The sequence below is a fragment of the Contarinia nasturtii genome, unplaced genomic scaffold (assembly GCF_009176525.2).
Source record: "Contarinia nasturtii isolate CC-2019 unplaced genomic scaffold, AAFC_CNas_1.1 Cnas_scaffold_350, whole genome shotgun sequence".
NCBI classification, from domain to species: domain Eukaryota; kingdom Metazoa; phylum Arthropoda; class Insecta; order Diptera; family Cecidomyiidae; genus Contarinia; species Contarinia nasturtii.
Window position 1 is genome coordinate 1,187,069 of NW_022197705.1, and position 21,702 is coordinate 1,208,770.

Here is a 21,702-nt window from a genome sequence, read left to right on the forward strand (position 1 = left end):
GACCAATGTGGTGGTAATTCACACTAAATCACACGAATTATGGGTGGAAATCGTTCTAAAACCCGACAAAAAGAAGACGATGACATAAACGACAAACATGAATTCGCTGAAGGAAATAACGGAAAAAAGTAACGAAAAGTAGCCGAAGTGACATCAACGATCTGGTCATATATCTTGCGTATTTTGATCAATGTCAAGTGATATTCCTTTGGCTATAAAATTTTTCTAATTTGTACCCGCAGTGCTGCTATGCACCTCAACGAAGCAAATCTAAAACATTTACCATAGCTGATAGCACATGCCATGGCACCTTTGCATCAAATTCACAGTCTATATCCGAATTTACTGGGTCACTTCTTCTTTTTTTACTTTTTATTATTATTTCGCTTCGTCTTTCAGAGTTGAGTATTATAAAAACACATCCAGGCTATTTAATCAGAATGGCTTTATCGAAACAAGTTATTTTTTTTTCCTTGTCGATCGACAATATTTTCCATCAAAGCTGTGTCAACTGTTATTCACAAGCGTCTTTGGCAAAACAACAGCAATGACCGTTAGCATTACTCATTGCCATTGTGAGCGGGGTGAACTGAAGAGCTTTCATAGCTTCTCTACATGATCGAAAATTCATAAATACAAACTTGAGAAAAAAGCAGATAGAAAACGAGAGAGCGAAACACACAGAGTGAAGGTGAATATGAAGGAGGAAAACCGATACCAGAGCTAAAATAGTCGGTGTTATGTGCACATAAATTGGACTCATATCGGATGGACATCAGCATTAGAGTCTTATGCTTCGGCTTCAATCACAATTTATACTTGCATGGATTTTCTTTCGATTCTGTTTCTATCGATGTTTTTGATAGTATGTGTTCCAATTTTCAGAACATATCAAAAGAATATTGAACTGGCACTGCAGAGAGAGAGAAAGAGAAACCATTCCAGCACAAGCTCTACTCATTCGACTAATGCCTTGATATTTTCCACATTATTCAATACGCGTCACTAAACTAAAGCCAACGGATGAGTATGGTAAAAATATGTGCTATAATAATAATAATTTTCCAGCTTCTTTCCTCTTTTCTGCATCCTCTCTCACTTTGGCCGGACAACGGTATTCTTTGCAAGATCTCATACATTGCAGTTGCAGTTTCAGTGGCCATCGTCTTCGTTTCACGTTGGACTCTTTTTTTATTCTTTCATTATTGACGCTTTTAAATATGTTCGCTCATGTCATGGTTGCTAGTGTGTGTTTGTGTCAGAGTGTACTACATGATGCGAAATTGTGACGAGCGAAAACGACAACGAAGTCCAATGGGAAAGAGCCAATATTTTATAAGTTTTTGACAAGCTGAATGGTATGTTTTTTTTCTCTTCATATTTTTTGATGTGATGCAAACACCAGAGGCTAGATATCCTTTTCGTTCGTTGTCGCTGTGAAACGATATAAAGGAAACATCCCAAGCATACCTTAACTCTTTGAACACCAAATCGATTCTAAACGGTAATACTTTTCTTTAACAAAGCTTCGTCTCACCAGTTTAATGCAACTAATTTACCACTTCGGTTGGACTAATCTTAACTATGTGAGAACAAAACACTTACTTTAGATAGCAGTAAAATCGAATGCCAGAAATTATTTGAGTTTGTTTTAGTTGATCAAAGAAATCAGCAAAAATTAAATTTTTGAACTTTGATGATTTTTTAAATATCGTACCAGTTTATTATTTATTTATTCTATTTTCGTGCTAATTTTGTTTGTATGTTTATTTAATTTAATTTCTCAGTATGTGGACCATTCTATTGCTTGACTTCAATTGAGTTAAATGCGAATGTATATATTATGAATACATCTATACTGCTATTACCCCTTCGAGTCATTAGCGTAAATCAAAATAGTAGAAGCAAATTATTGTTCTTTCTCGTATAAATATTTTAGTCAGAATGCTACTAAAAATGTCCCATTTAGAAGTTAAGTTTCAACACAAGGAATATTAGCTAAAATATAATATCTCTAGTTAAATTCATAGTTCATCTGAAAACATAGAATGTATGGCAAGGCTCTATGATACATAGAGATCTGTCGAAACTCCTTTTCGTTTCATTTCGATTTCCAAAATGCGGCGAACATCAACAATAATAATAAAATATACATGTTTCACATTACTCTCCCACACAAACAGCAGCAACTCATTCAATGACTCAACTGTGAGCTACGTATCATTTACCGCGATTCACCATCATCACCGCCGTTGCCACAAGCCGTCACCACTTTTCCTTTTTGTTCCGGCTAGATTTGTTGCTTTCTTCCTTTCAACTCGAAGTGAAGCGACACACGCTCCGAAAAACCATTTGAAATTATTTGCACATAGATCATGCAAATATCTAGCCTCTAATCACAATCATATTTCGCATGCCTCTGTGTGTGTTATGCATGCATTGGTGGCATAACTATTCTCCTGTGCCATCGCAAACCGGAACGAAGTGAATTCTTGCATATTGCACAAAAATCGAATGCGAATTCTCTTCTTCCATCATGACGCGAATTGCACCGTTTCAACAACTAAATGTCATGTACACCCATTTACACAAACGCTTTTTGGGGCCACAGCGAAGGAAGAATTGTGTTTTGATAATTTATTTGATGTTCTCGTAAAACAAAAGACTTTTGAAAACCAGTTGGATTTAATGCACACGTGAAACATCCATTTTTATCGCTCAGCACTTGATGCGAACTGGCTTTTGAATAGTTTACATTCGAAAGCAATGCATCATCAAATACCATTCCATGTCGATGGAATGAGTGCGTTCGTACAACAATATCCAATAGCCCATTCCAAAATTTCGAATTTGTTTGTCTTGAAACCGTTGCGCTAACACCTTCAAATTTATGGTTTCATTTCGTAAAGAAACATTTTAGTTTTTAACGTAAATTCAAATGGCATTTTGGATACATCAATTGCTTTCGTTTGTCACTTCATTTGAATGAACATTGAGCATAACGTACTGAACGTTTCAAAAGACACAATTTATTGGTTTGTCTATTTCAAGATTGTTGCGCCCTTAATCACGCATAACAATGGTGATATTACAATTCGAAATTAAACCACCATACTCGAGTGGTAATTAAGAATAGCTGCATAAAAACTTTTTTCGTGAGTTCTATGCTTGGGTCACTGACTACTAAACAAGCGTTTAAAACTTGGTAATCGTGTAATTTTAGAAATACAATTTATCGTGGTTAAATTCCTTTCTATGAATAATTTATAAAATACATTGATTGAATTGAGAAGAAATCAAAGTGTTTGATCATTTTTAATTTTACATAAACACTTTTTATTTTGAAAAAAAAAATTCAAACAATTTAAATTGCTCTTCATTTAAATGGTGAATTAACCAGCGTGTTTTTCGTCTATAGACTAAAAATGTTATTTTGCATCATATCTCGAATGGATCGTTGTTAGTATCTGAGCGCACACTAATGAAACGGAGATGATGAGTTAAAAGCAAAAAAAAAAAACTATATTCGATGAAGTGCTTTGATCTCGAATTTCTCAAGGAAAAAAAGAGTGAGTGAAGGATCAAAGCTTCTTTCTGACATGTGTGTTCATGTTGATTTTTTTCTCTTCCGACATAACATTTGGTATAAGCACATTTTTCACGTTAAATTTTATGGAAAATTAAAAGGAAAATATTTATTTACTTGTTTTTAATTATTATCACGAATTTTAATCCATCGCGAATTGAAGTCGATATTTTTCAAATTATAAATAAACTCCAAAGGATTTCTTTTTTTTTTTTTTTTTTGAATGAATAGGATTAACTTAAATTCACAAACTCAGAGGAAAACTTATGATACGTTTTCCATAAATTCCTTTGTATTCATATTTTTCGTAGAATATAGTGAATCTTTCTTCATCTTATCATCTGGCATGTTTTACGTATTATATGGAGTTATTTAGTGAGAAAATATACGCTTCAAGTGTGTTTTTAGCAACGAATGGTAATATGCATTTGAATGTTTGGTCCAGTAGAGCCGAAATGGTCAGCGTACTAGATATATGTAAAAGAAGAATCTACATTACGCTTGAAATACAGCAATTCAACACAATTATCATCCATAAAATGTAAGAAGCAAATAAAATTGTCACGCCTATACAATCTATTCTGTTGTTCTAATGTAATCGCATTCGGGCTGGTGTTTGAACCACTTTTTCTGTTCGACAAAAATTCATTCGATGTAGTTTGATGGCATTTTACGAGCAAAAATGTATCCATTACGGATTTGGATGAAAATTTGATGAAAACCCGAATTCAGAGAGATCATGACAGAGACATGTTTAAAGTGGTATTAAAATACATGCTTGTCGCACACCGGCACACACATTGATGTACATTTACACATTCAGCTCATCAATCGATGGTACAACAACCGACTTATAACTTACAGTTAATGACCGTTATGGAATTGCTCAATGCTTTTGGATGGCTTTTTTGTGTGTGCATTAAATGGCACATATGGTCGATTTGTATTTAATAGTTGTAGTCAATGTTGACCTGGCATTCAAACGCACACACACACACATACACTGTTTCAGGAAAGAGGGCATTTAAGTGTGGCCATAAAGATTACGATTGAATCGATGCAGAAAACCAAATCGAACGAGAACGGAGAATGACATGCCCTGAACGAAGTGCGGGCGCGTGAATAGAAAAGTAAATACTATTTTTTTTAGAAAATACTATAGATCTATAGGCGCTTCGCCATTTCATTTGATTCCATTCGATGCGATGGATTAACCTGAATCATTCAATGGATGCATTACGTTATCTGATGAATTTTAGATGCGTATATATATGACCACATCAAAAACCGCAAAATCAATAGAACTTGAATAGATGAATGGGCGATGCCAGCAATGCGAAATTTTTGTGAAATGTTTATGCACACCTTAGATCGATATCTTTACCATTTCAAGTAGAGAAAAGCATTTGAGTAAAATCGAATGAAATCGAAATTGTTTTCGATATGTAAGAGACCGAAAAAAAAATCGTTCAACACCATAAAGTAAGTGTTTTATGCGTGCTAACTACACGTCATTTGCTGACATATCATTTGCTTGAACCACATACACCTTTTTTCGCTTTTAATTTGAAAGGCTAGCCGAGAATTTGAGGTTTTGAATGTACATTTTTACATTTCGTGCACGATGTCAATGAGCTTTTCTTGGTGTTATGCTTTCGTTTTTTGTGCGATTAAACAAAAGGTGTGCGTAAGCCCATACTGTTTTATTTACCATGAGTAAATCCGTTCGAATAATAGATGAGGTGGTCCCATTTTGATTCGATGCATTAAATGTAAGCATTCGATCGTCGTCAATTCAAGTGAGCTTTTTTTAACTCCATTTACATTTGTATATTGGACAATTATTGCTCCCGAATCGAAGTAATTTAGTTTATTTTACTTTGGAAAATGTTGCTATAAACTTTGTATACATTCAAATACGAAATAAACCAAGTAAAATTATTCAAATGCCGATCTCGTGCTACAATGAACCTTTTGCATTCTTCTTTGGTGGCACAAGAGTTCAAATGCATTCATTCGTTGGTTCCTTTTCAATTCAAATGACTGTGTCCAGTAAGACCATGGCAACCGTTTTCATTGTTGGTATTATTAGTAAAATTCAATGTTAGAAAAACAACCAAAAAACGATTTCAAACTATGCGCAAGCATCTGATAGTATAGAAATTTTCGACGAAAAAAAAAATAAACGAAAAAAAAGAAAATATTGGCGGTCCATTGCTGCGCATACAGGACAAAGTGCTGAAATGCTATCAACATCAACAAAAATTGATATGGTTATTGACTTTTGTGTATTTTCGTATACCCATTTTGTTTGTACGGTTTATTTCACGGGTCGCTGTTGTTGAACGCTGTCTTCTTCTTTCTTTATGATAATGACGAAAGCATGTCTAGTTTATTTGATGAGGTTGTTTGATTTCATTGCTGGTCATAAATTTGACAGGCGAAATTGTTAGGCAAACGGACGTTCGGTCTTGGTATATATACCCGCCTGTGCGAACCACACACACACACAATTTTCGATTCTATTCCATTCCATCCGCATATATCCTTATCTCGATGTATATCCACACATTCTTCTTTCGCTCCTCTTCTTAATGCTCTTCTCTCTTTCTCTCACTCTCCGTTGCTCATTCCACATTGTTTTATTGCAGTTCATGCACACAAATATTATTTTTTTCTTGGCAGTTTGTGTCCCGCATTTCGTCTTCTTTTCAGTTTTCACCGTAAATGTGTTTTTTTTTTCTTTTGCGCTATTCGCTCTGTTTTCCACTCTTGGGCATTTCTTTAGCTTCTAATGTCGATGTGTCTGTGATGTTTATGGTTATTGTAATGTTTTTGTTTGTGCTTGTTTGGATAATTTTCCTGAGCTTTGTTGTTGTACCTTTTTTTTCTCTCGTTCGTTTCATTGTTGTCACTTCAATGATTTCGATTTGTAGTTCAAGTGATCAGAGCTTTGCGTGTACCAAGAAAATAAATAAACTACCTAATTGAACGAGCTGTTGATAAGCCAACAAAGTTGTCTTTTATGAAAAATAATATTTTTTTTCTGTCAAACTATTGATATCAATATGAAAAGTTGTTCATTATCGATTTTCATCGTAAATTAATGAAATCACCTGTATTTTGTTCGGCCACAATGTTCGTTCGCAGTGTAACTTCCGAATCGGCTCTTTTAAATAAATAAAACGATTTTAAAATCATATTTACGTCGTAAACAAACTTTAAATGCATTTGTTATTCCTGAATCCAGGCATTACATTACTTTTCTATAAACAATGACAACCGAAATTATTAGCTTCATATAGTATTCGTCATACATATAGAGTAGTAATACAATTTTTTCGTCGTTTGTGGTAATGGCCTTTGCGCTAAAAATAAAGCAATATTTGGGATTCATTACTACACAATAGCAATCCATGGAATTGAAAATATGAAACAAATGTCGAGATGCATAAGCTTTATTTATATTTTGTCCATTCCATTTCGGTTTTAGTCCATAGATTTATGCGGCTCTTGCAAATTCGAAATTATAATATTGCTATTATTATTAATATTAATTATGGTCAAAAATGTGAAAATGATTTGTGACCCACAATGTGTTTTGGGATACACACGGTTCTCTTGTTGGTCGCTCATAGGTATCGAATGTAATTTTTATCCTGGCATTCGTACAACATGCATAGAAGCGAGTTATCTCTCTGAATAATATATTTAACAGTGTCAAAATGGACAAAGTTTTGTGTGTGTGTGCAGTACATAGTACACGAATGTAGATAAAATGCAAGCGGGTGACCACTTTCATTGCTGCAGACAAAATGACACAATCAATAATAACAAGCATTCATATGTTCACGGAAATAGCTTTGCGGATTGGCATTGTTGCCGCTTATAATTTACAATTGGATTATTGATTAGTCGAACAAGACAACCGAGAATAGCATTTCATTGACTTCGATCACTCTCTCAAAACTTCTGTCATCCGTTTACATTATTTCACATGTTCTCAGTTGCGTATAATGGCATGTATGGCGCATGCCAGCATCACAATTCTCGACAGGTCTGCAGAACTTTTCTTCAGCATGAAAATTAAAATGTTGAGAAACCGGAAGAGAAACAAACCAGATCAATCAATAGTCAATTTTCGATTGGAACAACACAGGCGACTCGCAAGGAATGCACCTTCAACATCATCAATTAGGAATGAAAGACGGAATTGACAGACATCCCCATTCTCTTATGCCACACATTATGATTTCATATGAATGTATGCATTTAGTTGTATTTCTTTCATTTCTTTGGCAATTCACCGATTTTTCTCTCACTCTCTTTCTTTTTCTACGTTGGATTCAATATCAGAGACATTGTAAAATATTGTGCGAACATTTGTCACAAACAAAATTCATATTCGCGCATTTTATTCTCGCCTCTACACACCGGCAACGAACTTCATATTCGTGTAACTTAAGCATAAATGAAAGCAGAGCCGTTTGTCAAAAGAACACATTATGTCATTCGTTTCAGAAATTCCGCATCGGCATCACATACATGGCTGCTGCATCTGTGTGCTGATTTGATAGATGAGCGCCAATACGGAGCATATTGCAGTTGTAGGAAGTTTTCAATCCGTTTCTCTCGACGATACAGACGATACACTCATACACAAATGGGTACAGTGTATAACACACAAATTTATTTGTTCTGGAGAGTTGGTGGTAGTATGAGAGCGAGTATGTCTTTTTTTTGTTATTGTTGCACATTCCTGTTCGGTTGGCAGTTGACATCCGTCTCGCCTTAACTCAGTCTATGCTTGTAATATGAGAATTAGCTTGTGTCAAGTGTGTGAATGAAATTGTCGCATTACTGACAACCAAAACATTTAAAGTTTATTCGTACAATAGGTATATTGTGGTCTCTCATGCATTCTTTATCAATAACGCGGCAGCATTAAAACCGCCGCCATCACCATCGCCACCACCGCCGCCGCCACCACCGATGCCGCCAAATTTGGAATACAATTGCGAACAATATGATGGTTACTGATGTTTTATCGCCTCGTTCAAAGTCAATTCGCTTAATGCACACAATCCTATTATTTTATTGCCAACATTATTGTCACATAGATAAATTCATCACTTTGTTTCGCCAAACAAATTGCAAATGCAGTTTCTGTATAAGCGTGGGCTTCGAGAACGCTCATGCCAAATGGCCATCCATTCACATACAATTTTTTTTTTATATATTACCGAAAATGGGACAATTTTCGATGTAACATAAAATTTATGGGAAAATAACGAAATACATGAACGGCGGCGCATGGAATTTGTGAATCCGGACATTTTGAATGGCCATGAACATTGAACATACACCACTAGATCATATCCGCGCAGAAAATACCATAAATAATAATCTAATTGAATGTGAAAGCGAGTTTTGTGTGTGCACACGTGAATTGTTTGCTCGCGCGTTTCATTCCATTCGTTGAGAATTGCAAAGTTATTTGCGTGCGTATAAGTGATTCAGCAACCTCCCGTGCATGTCATTTCAATGCAATTGCATTCTCGTGTTTGTCTGTGTGTTCTGTATGCACATTTTCCATTCCCAAGCAGGAAATGAAGCAAATAAATTTTGCACCATAATAATAATGATTGTTCTAAAATTTATTTAATGTCTTCCGGAATATATGAATCACTGAATACCACTATCTACTCGAAAATCACTTTCGAAGCATCAATGCATGGGTTGAATTAGCCAAACCATCTCGAAAAAAATAAACCTTGAGCTTCCTTTCATCATGTGACTTTACATGTAACAATTCGGCTATATTTTTGTTGTTGTTTTTGCTGTTGGCAAACGGTGTATTGAGAATATTTCACCAACAGCTGAAAAATCGGTGCCACAGAATGGCATCCAACATTCTGTTGGAAAACAAAAAAAAAAACAAACAAACAATAATGATGATTGGAGAAAAGGAACAAACTGAAAGCAAATCTCAAAATATATTGGCTAAAGCAGAGCAAGAAAAACGTTGAAAACGAAAACAATGAATCGGGGAGGCGTTTGTGTGGCTTTATATTTCGAAATGTTAAACAAATGGGACCGCGTAAAAATGAAAAAGATAAAAAAATGTATTTGTTTTTTCTTTATCATACTCACACCTGAACAAATGCTTCCGGACTCTCGATATTGTTTTACAAATTACGTTAGATATGATAAGCAAAATACCAAGCAAAGATAAACAGTAACAAGAAAAATGAGATCTTTCAGTAGAGCGATACATTCAAAATGTGGAAATTCAAATGTAGCAAGAAAGAATCGGAGTGAATATCAAATATACCTGCACTATTCGACGAACGTATGTGCTGCAACACTTTGGCCAATAACAAGTGTCTTTGGAAAACGCTTGAATATAAATGTAATCCATAAACTGTGTAACCAGTGCAATCTAAAGAAAAATCTATGGAACAAGCCTCCGTGAGTTTAAAATTGACAATCTTTTGTGTTTAATTTGAATATTTATTAAAATATTTTTTGAATAGAGAGACACATTTTAAAAGCTCATCATAAAGCTTGGGAAATATTTTGAAATTTATGAGTGAGTGAAAAAAATGTGGAGGAAAATACTTTAAATTCCATTTCATCGTTCATAAAAATCATAGTTCATTGTGAATGTGTGTCCACTGGGCATGCACATATACACGTACAAAGAAATCTCGATGAAAAACACATCGAAATTTTTGTTTTTTTTTTGCTTTGAAATTCAATCGCACACGCACGATCTCCAATCTATTCAGGATAAAATACAAATTGTGAAATCCTGCAGATTATCGCTATTCATATAGGAATTCAACGATGGATCTTTTCTCTGCTTAGTTGAAGTTTTCGATGTTTCTCTCACTCTCACCGTATTGATTTCACTTTCTTCGTTTCGAAAAAAAAAAAAGTTTTCTCAGTTCAGCATCTCTTTATACTCTCTCACACAGTTGAACGTTATCAAGTTCATCAGAATTTCTCTTGTTATCGGTTGCAGCGCGGAGTTTCTTAGTTGTTTTGAGTTCTGAATGAGAAATTTACCCTTTTCCTTCACACAGTATTGGATTTTCTCCTCGTTTGTTATGCATAAAACGTTTCAAACCGGCTGTTTTTGTAAATGTGTGTAAAGTGTGCCACACTCTCAACAACCTGTATGAGTTTCATCATACAGTGCAAACGGTTGAGCGTACAACTAAAAAGTGAAAATATACGAATCCAGCGAATGTTTGAGTAGTAAAATAGCCAAATGTGAACGAGAAAAAAAAACAGATTGAAGCAAAAACTGCATGGAAACTAAGGAGAAAAGGTTGCGATGTCTATTTTTAGGATGACGATTTGTTTGGTATCATCTTCGTGTTATTGCTGCCGTTGTTATTAAAAGTTAGAAGACATCGGATTTTTATTTAGTGAACTGTTTTTTTTTTGCTTATAAAGTTTTCCACCACGTATGTTATTCAAAAAAGGTACAAGGTATCGACGTTTAACTTGATCAAAGTGGAATTTATATTTTTTTTAGGTGAAATGTGCTGCATATTTTCCTATTTTATCGTAATATACGGATGTGATATGAATTTGTGTTCGATTGCCGTTGTTGATGGTGCTGAATCAGCTCCGCTGCTACTATCTGCTGCTTATAGTTTCATTTCGTTGTGCGTTTTTATGTATGGAACATGTTACCAACGTCAAAGCGGCTGTTAATCTGATTTGATCAAAATCATACGTGTATTGCCCCGCCTATATGTTCAATTTATTCACAAATAAAAGATTTTGCTCGAAAAAAAAAATGCGAACCAATATCACGTTACATGCTTATCACACTGAAATGCAAACAAGAAATTTATTTATTTACTGCTTTGTGCCACCGTGACCAAATTGCTTATTTCACATGTATTTGGATTTTTTCGTTTTCCTATCTCTTTGATTCGATTGAATGTCACCAGCATCAGCCGTACATATACTAAACGGTTGTTTTCCTTTCCATTTGATATTCTGAAAAAACTGTTTGAATTTAATTTGTCCATAAATAGTGTAACACACGGCAAGATCATGTCGGCTCAATAAAATCGTATCATGAACAAGAAAAGTACACTCTTTCTTGGTAACCGTTTAAATTATTACCTCAACTTACCCCCCCGCTTAGCAATATAATAAAAAGGGTTTACCTTGATGATGTCATTCATATGTGCAATGTATATTCATTGCGATAGCATCCATTGAATTGTCTTATTTTAAATGCATGAAATAACAAAACTATTGGATCTGTTGCTGACATTTCTTTTTTACAACTCACAAAGTGAGAGGAGCAAAGGATATAGTGGTCCAAAGTGACTTACTTATCTAAAGCATAAATTCGGGAATTATGATGTAGGCTTGAGCAATCTGAACTCTTTCTTTATATACTTTAAATGCAAATCAAATGTTCAAAAATATTTTTCAAGTTCTTTTTCAGTTTTGTTTTAGTTTAAAACACTATTTTATGAACATATTTTTTTTTCTTCTATTCTTTTCAGATACTGTACGAAAGTAGAGAAAATTACTGTCAAGAATATTTCTTAGTGACGTATGAACAAAATAGTTTGAGGCTTTTGAAAAAATTTATGTATCAACCATGCGTTCGAAACAACAGCCACGACCTTCTTATCGCTGGCTAAATAAAAACGAAAATGGTAAGTTTTCTTTAAATAAATTTAATTGAAAATTAACTCATTGACTTAGTCTTCAAAAGAGAAGAAAATAAAATAAAATTCAAATTCAAGCATCATGAATGAATCGAAGGAATTTTTTAACATCTTTTCAATATTATATACATTGTGTGATGTCATTATTCAAATGGATATTTTTATAAAAACATCTATTGGATCAAAAATCGTATTATTTTCGACAGTATCGACTAACCAACAGATATCAATAATGAATAAACCAAATAAATCCATGAATTATGTATGGATATTACTTATATTTGTGTTGATTGGTTGCATTCCATCTTAGTCCAACGCATTGGATTGCATCAGTAATAATAATTATTATTATGGTGCAGAAGACAGAGTGACCACAAACAGCGGAGACTTGAATATAATCATCAGCTATAGCTAGTAATAATTTATCGATGTTGAAGCTTGAGCTAGAGACATCTCAAACATATATGCCCCTAACTGCGTAGGCATTTTTTTCGTTTTGTCTCAGATAAGTTTAATGGTTATTTCATTTTCCTTTACGTGTTCTCGTCATCATTGTCATCAACATCAGCGTTGTTCGTGTCCGCATTCTTTATTTTGAATGATGCATTTAAATTGTTCTATGTGTGACGAGAATGAGAAATATACAGAAGAAAAAAAATCGAACCAAAGCGAAATCTTTGAATTTACTCAAGCAATATGCATAAGTTATGATTATTTGTTGGCCGTTTGTTTTACGTTCTCGAACTTCATTTTGAATGGGCACAAAAAATGGATTCTCAATACGTGTGCACCTAATTGAATGTTTAATTTCTGGCCGCATATAATGTGTGCGGTTACTTTAATGGCGATTCACGATATTCTGGACGATGCAGATCAATGAACGCGCGATGCCAATAAAATGTATTGACGCTAAAATGTCAATTATTATAATTTTGTGTTTTTCTGTTTCGTGTGTTTGCGAACTTTTGTTGATGTGTGCACGGCAGTTGAATTGATCGCATGCGGTGCGCACGAATATCGTCAGTCATTTTGTTACTCTCTTCCATTTTAATCAAATCGCTGTGTGACAAGCGCAAGAAATGAAGACAAGAAAAAACAACCATTGCATTGAAACTTTTGCAATTTTAATTTTCTTCCATAAGGAGCCAAATGTGAAATAGCTGCAAATAAAAATGACCAACATCTGAACATATTTCATTGGTGTTTGCGCTGCATCAAGTTTGATTTCTTTTCGCCTTCTTCTATTCGCTTAATGACAGGCCATTTATTAAGTTTGTGTGTGGTGCGTGCGCGCAAAATGACAGCAGAAACACTGTTAAATAAACGTCCATTTCAAAAAGTCGAATTACCAGTCAAGTTATTGATTAACACATCTCTATGTACTAGGACACAGTAAATAGCATTCAATCCAAATGGAAAAAAAGAAGAAGAAAAAATATTCTTCGAAATAAAACGATATTTATTTGTACTTTTCAGTTAATTGATAATCGTCATATCCTGCTTGCATGACGTTCATACAAAACATAGCCAAACACAAATCAACCGAATCAAGAAGTTGACTGAACAAAAATCCAAAGCAATGCGTTAAAGTAACGACAAAGAGGGAAGAGAGAGAGAGAAAAAGTCGCAGAAAAATGAGTTTTTTCTTCGTACACATAAACACAGACGCGGGCAAACGCAACTAAATCACCGTGCATTAATATTAACTTCCATAAGATGTTATAAATTAAATAAATTTATTCATTTTGCTCAAATTAAAAATAATAATAATAATAACCATAATTCTTAGCAACGTGGCACTTTTCATTGCTTGTGTTGCTTTTCGGTTTTTTTTTTGCTGCTGCCGCCGTTGCTGCTCTCTTCCTTCATTAGTCCAGTGTTCAGTATCGTAACATCATCATCATTATTGCCATTATGATTTCTTTTTTTGTGTTTTTTTTCTTCTGATTTTGTTGTTGTTGTTTACTTATGCAGCAATGGACTCCATTCGACTGCATTCAGAGCAAACGAATGACTTCGGTATTTAATTTGCTTCATTTTGCTTACAAAACTAAATGAAATGCCATAAATGCGATGGCTGTAGCAGTAGTTGTTATTATTACAGTGAGAATGAAAAGATTCTTGTAATAAACCTCCATGTAGTGCAGTACAACATTCATGTATCCATTCACTTGTGTGCGCACGTATTTTTCACGTCCGATTTGTGTGCACTTCTTTCTTTATTAGCTCCACACAAGATGGACATGACGAAGACGTTTTTATTGTAAAAAAATTGTCGTGGCTCTATCGCTTTAATTTATTTGATTTCACGCGTCACTGTATATGTGTGTGATGATGGAGCTTGTGAGCTTGTCCATTCATTCATTCATTTACTTATAATTTTGCATGTTATTGACTTTTGTCCAGTTTTTCGCATCCATCTTCGTTCATCATTATTACTGTATCATTTCTATTGGCTATCGTCTGTATGAGTTTGATGTACACGCACATATAACGCACTTCATGACAGTCAATTACTGCATATATTTCTCGTTTTGATTAGTGGCTGGTATGCAAATTGTGTTGCCTCACAAGTCTTTGCTCACTCTTTCATTCTTTCTTGTTCTTTCCTACTCGTCCATCTCATCTATGTCAAGTTAAATTGATCATACCAGCGAATAAATTACTGTACTTTGACATTTTTCTGTCGTTTTGTGAGGTCAGTATGATCATTCAATTCGGAATGCAGTAAAAAATACCGCAGACTAAAATAAAGATCACACGATTGGCATTCATAAAATTGCATAAAATTACATAAATCTTTCATTTTACTTAGCTGACCCATCGATTGATCGTCGATAAATTTTCCTTTCCTTCGATCGCACACATTTGCTTTGATAATTTTTTTTTCTGATCTTACATTTTGAACAGCATTTTATAATTGTAAAATGAATAACGTAGTCAGCAAAAAAAAAAAACAACAAATCGTCTAACTAAATACAAATCATTCAGACACGGACACATTACACACCCAATTCGAACAATATTTTTCCAAATGAAGAAAAAACTTCAACCATCGAGCATTTACTCAAAATGCTCCCAGTCGATACTAAGAAAAACCGTCGATGAGAATAAGAAAAAAAAAAACACTATAATTAAAAATGTATTTATAAATGCGGTCTAGATGTTATTTGATACGCCCGATTTGTATGGTAAATGCATACATCAAAGAATTTACAGCAAAAGAAACGGCACGCCAGTTGTGCGAACAGTGTAATAGTGCGAGTATGTGCCGGCACATTAATTTCAACAAAAAAATATATTTGCTGTTCATTTTCATCGATAAGTTTTTTATGCTCTTTTGATTTGAATGTAATCCATAGGATTGTTACGTTCCTTTTTTTCGGATAAAATGGAAAATAAAACGTAGTTAAATTTTGGGCGAACGAATGAAGGGCGATCGACTCAAAATCAACGAATCTAAATGAATATGAGCGATATGCATCGACAGTGAAATTTATTGCAATAAAATCGTGTGTTTTTTTTTTCGATTTCTTCGGAAATCGGTTGGTGAGATGTGGCAATCGTTTCACCCATTCTATTCTTGCTGCCGCGCACAGAAACATAAGGAAAAAAATGTATATGCGCGCTAACGCACATAAGGGAAAGTATAGAGTTAGGCACCAGAACAACGATAATGGTAGCAGAAAAATGAAAATGAAATATTACGCTTGATTTATATTACTTCATTTTCACTTTAACTCGCAAGACGTAACTTTGTATGCGGCAAGTAGGTCGTTTCACAAGAAGCACTGCTACATATATTCGCTTTGCCCCGACTTCGAATACACATTTACCGTCATCATGGCATACACATTCGCAGAAGAAAAAAGGTGCTCATATGCTGCATAAAAGTTGGGTTGTTGTGCGAGTAAGTGAACAAACGAACGAACTTAAACATACACATGCATCACCGTCATCATCTCTCTCGATGCACTAAGTGCAAGGCACCGCCAGCAAGGTGGCAATGGAAATGTGCATGAAGAAAAATTGGCCCAACTTATTTATGAATGTTTCTTCAATTCTTCTGTTTCGTTTTCCGGCGTTACTCATCTCTTTGTCCGATTGCCACAAAAATATTACATGAAATAAAGGTATGTTTGTAATAGGTTGGACTCATAAATTAAGCTTTATTATGCCTCAGAACTTTCAATATACTAAAGCGCTTTTCTCCTTATTGGCCAAATATATACATTTTCTTTTCATAAAAAACCTGCACTACGTTTTCGTCATCATTTTACCTAACTCCAAATATATTCATTGAAGCTTCAAATCCATATTGTAGCTAATATCGAATGATCAATTATTGTACGAACATCGCGCATATAAATGATTGTTGCTAATTGGACTGTTAATTACCTATTCCAGATTTTATTCGTTAGAATCATCGCTTGGATTGATAAATTAAAAAGAAAAGAAAATGAAGAGAAAAAAAAGTAAGAATTTATTATACATTTTTTATTGCTGGTGAATAAAAGATATGTATTCAAAATTGTGTAAAATTTGAATGTGTGTTGTCTGTGGCAGAAATATGCTGAAAAATAAATTTTCGAATAAATAAAACCGTGAAATGACTGCGCCTCATTTCAACATATTATCAATTAACGATATAACAGAACCTGTTTGGCTGGGTCAATGTGCATGGAAAACGGAATAATATCTTGACATTTTGCATTTGCACGAATGTATCGGCGCGACTTTTGTTCATGTGGTGCCAATTGGTTTTATTTCTCTCTCTTTTTTACAATCCAAATCGAAATAACTATTAATTAAGAGCCTGTCGAAGTCATATTTCACACAAAATAATATTGATTTACTCTTGCATCAATGTTTCGATGTGATGCAAAGGATTGTATACTTATTTTATTTAATTGACAAAGGCCGCATCGAATCACAACAGCGTACAGCGTACACTCCGTTTTCCCCCCGCCCTCATCGTCTCGATTCCGAGCATGCACAGTTTGTGAACACTTTCAATTGAAACAAACAGATTGAAGCCAAAGAAACATAAAATCAGAGTGACAGCACCAGCAACTGAAGATTGAATGAAAAACAATGTAAAAAAACGAGAGATGTGTTTGTGTATGCGTCAGTCGACATCATCAACCTTTGCAAGAAATGCATGTCACACACGCTACACTCTACAGCGAATAAATGAAAAGATTGTTTTTGTTATCGAACCACTGCATTGGCATACGCTATTGTAATCGTTGAGATGTAGAAATGCTTTTGTTTTATTTTCCATTTCTTCTTCCGTTGTTTTTGGAATTCGGTTTTTTTTTTCATTCTCTGAGTAAACTGAGATAAGGATGTCAACTTCGATGGCGGAACAGTTGAGCTTGATTTCATTTGCTTTCCTCGTCGGTTTTTTTATTTCTCTAATAGAATAAAATGAGATTGAAGAGTGCTCATTTTTAGTAGTTTATCAAGTCTATTTTCGAACCTCCGGTATGCCCATTCCATGAGTGTGTGTAAAAATGAAATTGATGTCTCGACACCGACACATCAATGCACGGATGTAAGCATAAGCATGAACTGCGATGCATTGTTTTAAACACTCACAGACAAACGCCAAATACATTTCAAACGTATGGCATTCTTTCTAATTTTAAATCGAAATAAGTACAAATCTTCAGAGAATGGTGTGAGTGCGGCAAAAATTCAGATATTTGTTCTCTATTATTTTCTTTCATTTTATCGATCTGATATGGACGAGTGCAGGCATGGCCCATGTGAGTTAAAGTTTGTCCTGTGATGTTATGTCTAGATTTGGTTCGTTTTGTTGTGTGTTATTCATGTTTTTTTTTGTGTGTCGTTTTCATTTCTCTTCTATACATCGTACTCCCGATTACGTCCATAAGAATCGCTTGGTAACAAGAAGAAAGCCAAAACATTTATCGAATATTGAGTTTGTCGAGACAACGTTCCAAATTCGTTGAGTCAAAAGAGAGAAAGAGCAAAGAATCCACTGACATATACAAAACGTCTAATGTCTATCCATCGACCGTTCGGCCGTCCGAACTTGCATAGAAGATGGAACTTGGCAGAAAGACAATATGACATGAACAACCATCACCACAACGAGCAAAGAGAGTGAAGTCCATGAAACGACATGTACAAATTACAAATTCGTTACCGTCTCGTCCTCAACGTTGTCCTCATTCTCTCTCTCTTGGTGAATTTGTGCGTTTTTGTCTTGTTCGCTGTGTGATGGGAATGATTGTGTGAATTGTGAGAGATGTAGAAAGTGATGTGCTTGTCCTGTGATTTGACGGCATTAAAACGAATATAGACGGAAAATACTGTTATATAAATCGTTCGTATACACACACATATATATACGTACACACACATTCAATTCATTCAAAGGATAGGGAAATTCTACTGCTGCACAATCAAATGACTCTCAACTTGCAAAAAAAAGCATAAGAAGAAGAAAACAAAAATTGACAAAAACAACAATCGAAAAACTTTTCAATGTGTGTAAGTATGTGACGAGAGTTGATCCAAAATGTGTTTGTGTGTGACCATAGCTCAGTATGGTTCATTCTTGGTTCTGTCCTTTCTCTATACTTTTCTGGACCAAGTTCTGGTATACATATATTTCTCCATGCAGAAATCGTCTAAAGTACAGGAAAAATGGAATGACAATATTGCACACACATTAAAGCCGAAGCAACAGCAAAGCATCAACCATTGCCCCCATTGCCATCACACCATCCATGATGCTGCTGGCAGTAGGTACTTAAATTTATTTTAAAGTAGTGCCATGTTTGTGTCGCTGTCCATCTGTCTTTCGCAACGTCACTTAAAAACAATAGAGAAGTTGAGAGACAAGAAGATATCCTCAATATATAAAAATTTGTCGTTTGTTGCTATCGCAATCGTCAACAAACCAAACTCCATATCGAACATGAAATTCGGTATCGTGAAAATTTGGAGACAAAAACCATATTATTTATATAACGTACGGCAAAAACAGCAAAAAATCGAAAAATATTTCGCCATACATCCATTTGTAAGCTGCACACCACACTGCTATTCAACTGTAAGAGATTTTCGGTAATTTTTGCTTTTACTCCATTTCACTTGATTATGGTTGTGTTTCTTCACCATTCAAAAGACAAACCCAACGATTTATATCGCAATGCACTTAAAATATCAACATTAGTCGCAAACGCATGGAAATTCGCACAAAACCATCTCAACAAACATTAAATCACTCAATACAATACATTGCACGATGCAATAAGTGCATCAAAATATTTGTCTATTTGATTGCATTCCTTTCAATTCAGTATATACTGCACACTATTGTGCGAATGAAAATAATGTATTAGAAAAAAAAGAACCCCATGATGGCGATTCGTCTCCGTATTTCGTTTAGATTTGAAGAATGTTACTCTCTCAAAATCACGTTCATATTTCCATCCATCGGTGTGAACGACCTATTGCCAAGAAATTAGAAGTGTTTTCATGTTTTTAACACCGAACAAAAACATTGCTTATCGTCAAAAACTTACACTAAATTTGACCAAATATTCGATTTAGGTAATTTTCTTCTTCACATTATATTCTTTACATAGGTAGTCGTCGGATGACATTTTCAATTCGATGAGATTATATGTAATTTGAAAAAAATTGTGAGGGAAAGGTCCGTTTTGGGGATTTGTTTTTTTTTTGTTAATTTTTTCCTTATCTTTTTTTTTAAAGAAACACATTTATTAAATAATTATTATCATCTAAAATGTTTGTATTTATTTTCATATAAACATAACAATAGAAAATCGATACACATATATAAAGAAAAAAAAATTAAAATTTCACATATGAATATGAAGAAAAAATTGCATTTAAAAAAGATTCAGATCAAAATCATGTATGTAATGTATTCAATGGTTCGGAAACAAAAAAAACGAAGCAAAAACATATTGGCACATAAAGATAGTCGTGCATCGAAATGTCCGTACATATTTTCATTAGCATTTGGTTAGTGACAAAACTTTTGCATTCGCAATGCGAATTTCGCATAAAAGCGGAACAAATTTTTCAGATGATTGAGATGAACGATAGAGAAGAACTAGAAACATATCGTAAAAAAAAACAATGGAAACCAATAAGAATATAAAGTATGGTTCGAGAATTTAGATTTGGTCGGATATGTTGGACGTTTAAAATGCAATCGTACAAGATTATGCATTTAAATGATTGCCATACGCATGAAAAGCGAACCCGCAAAAACGAAGCTTAGAGTTTGCTTTCGAGCATGAGACAAGTTTTCGATTAAATTCTCAGTCTTTTGGATCCGTTCAGCATTCCATTTGCCACATGACGTCGTCGCATAGTCGAAATGAAGAAATCGCATATGTTTTAAACTGTATGGACGATTTTAAATGTTGGTCCATCCAAAATTGCAAAACGAAATTCAAGAGAAGTTAAGTGTCTAGCAGTCGATCTCGATTGCTTGTACACAAGCATAGATGAGACTCATCTGAATAGCCGCTGTCGGCACAATTTAGAAGATCCGGTTGATTTTTAATAAGTTCTCACATATCGTTTGAATGGCACATACACACTCACAAGCACACATACATTGTATGAAGGTTTACAGAAACTTTATTGGCAACATATAAGTGAAAATGTGATTAAAAAAAAAGAATCCAATTCATCATTAGTTGTAGTTTGAGTGTGAACATTTCCATTCAATAAATTTGTTCAGTAAATTTCTTCTCTGACATTTCGAACTTGGTTTGAAATGTTTAAACGGTTTTAATTTTCGTTACGCCTTAAACAAAACGACTAACTTTATTGAGAGGCGGACAAAGTGAAATTGTAATTTGGAGCGAAAAAGAGAGATATATTCAACTGATAGTTTGACTAAAATGCAAAGTTTTCTAATAGTCTCAATATGTCTATTTAATAATGAATGCCCATTCCATACTCAGTACATTTCTGAAGAATTAGATAAACGGAACACTATTTTGACCATCGACATTGTCATGTACAATCTCAATATTTTAATAATTGATTTGTTTGGATAAGAATAATAATAAATCAGCGCAGCAGATAAAGTTATTTCCATCTCGGAATGGAATTCCAGAAATGAGAGGGAAATTGCAAGTGATTATTTCAATCAGCGATATTGCACAAGAATAATATACACGAATGAATGTGTAAGAAGAGACGAGAACAATAAGTTGATATAAAGCGCATGCCGCTGAGAGCAAATATTTAGTTCCGAAAATATCGAAAACTGACGGCAACGCGACAGCGATGATTATGGCTACGTCAGCAGCACACACGCAGGATAATAGACGGTCACACGAAAAACATAACGAAAAGTGTCTATAAATCAAACAAATGATGGGC

General features: G+C 34.4%; 1 protein-coding gene across 5 annotated transcripts in view; it reads left to right on the forward strand.

Annotated features, from left to right (window-relative positions):
• Positions 1 to 21,702, forward strand: part of LOC116338001 (protein tiptop) — a 156,870-nt gene that overhangs the window by 79,545 nt on the left and 55,623 nt on the right. For all 5 annotated transcript variants that reach the window (XM_031763013.1, XM_031763016.1, XM_031763015.1 and 2 more), the window contains one exon: positions 12,127 to 12,282. In XM_031763013.1, the coding sequence (XP_031618873.1) occupies positions 12,225 to 12,282 (58 nt within the window). In that variant the 5' untranslated portion in view covers positions 12,127 to 12,224. The remainder of the gene's footprint in view (positions 1 to 12,126; positions 12,283 to 21,702) is intronic.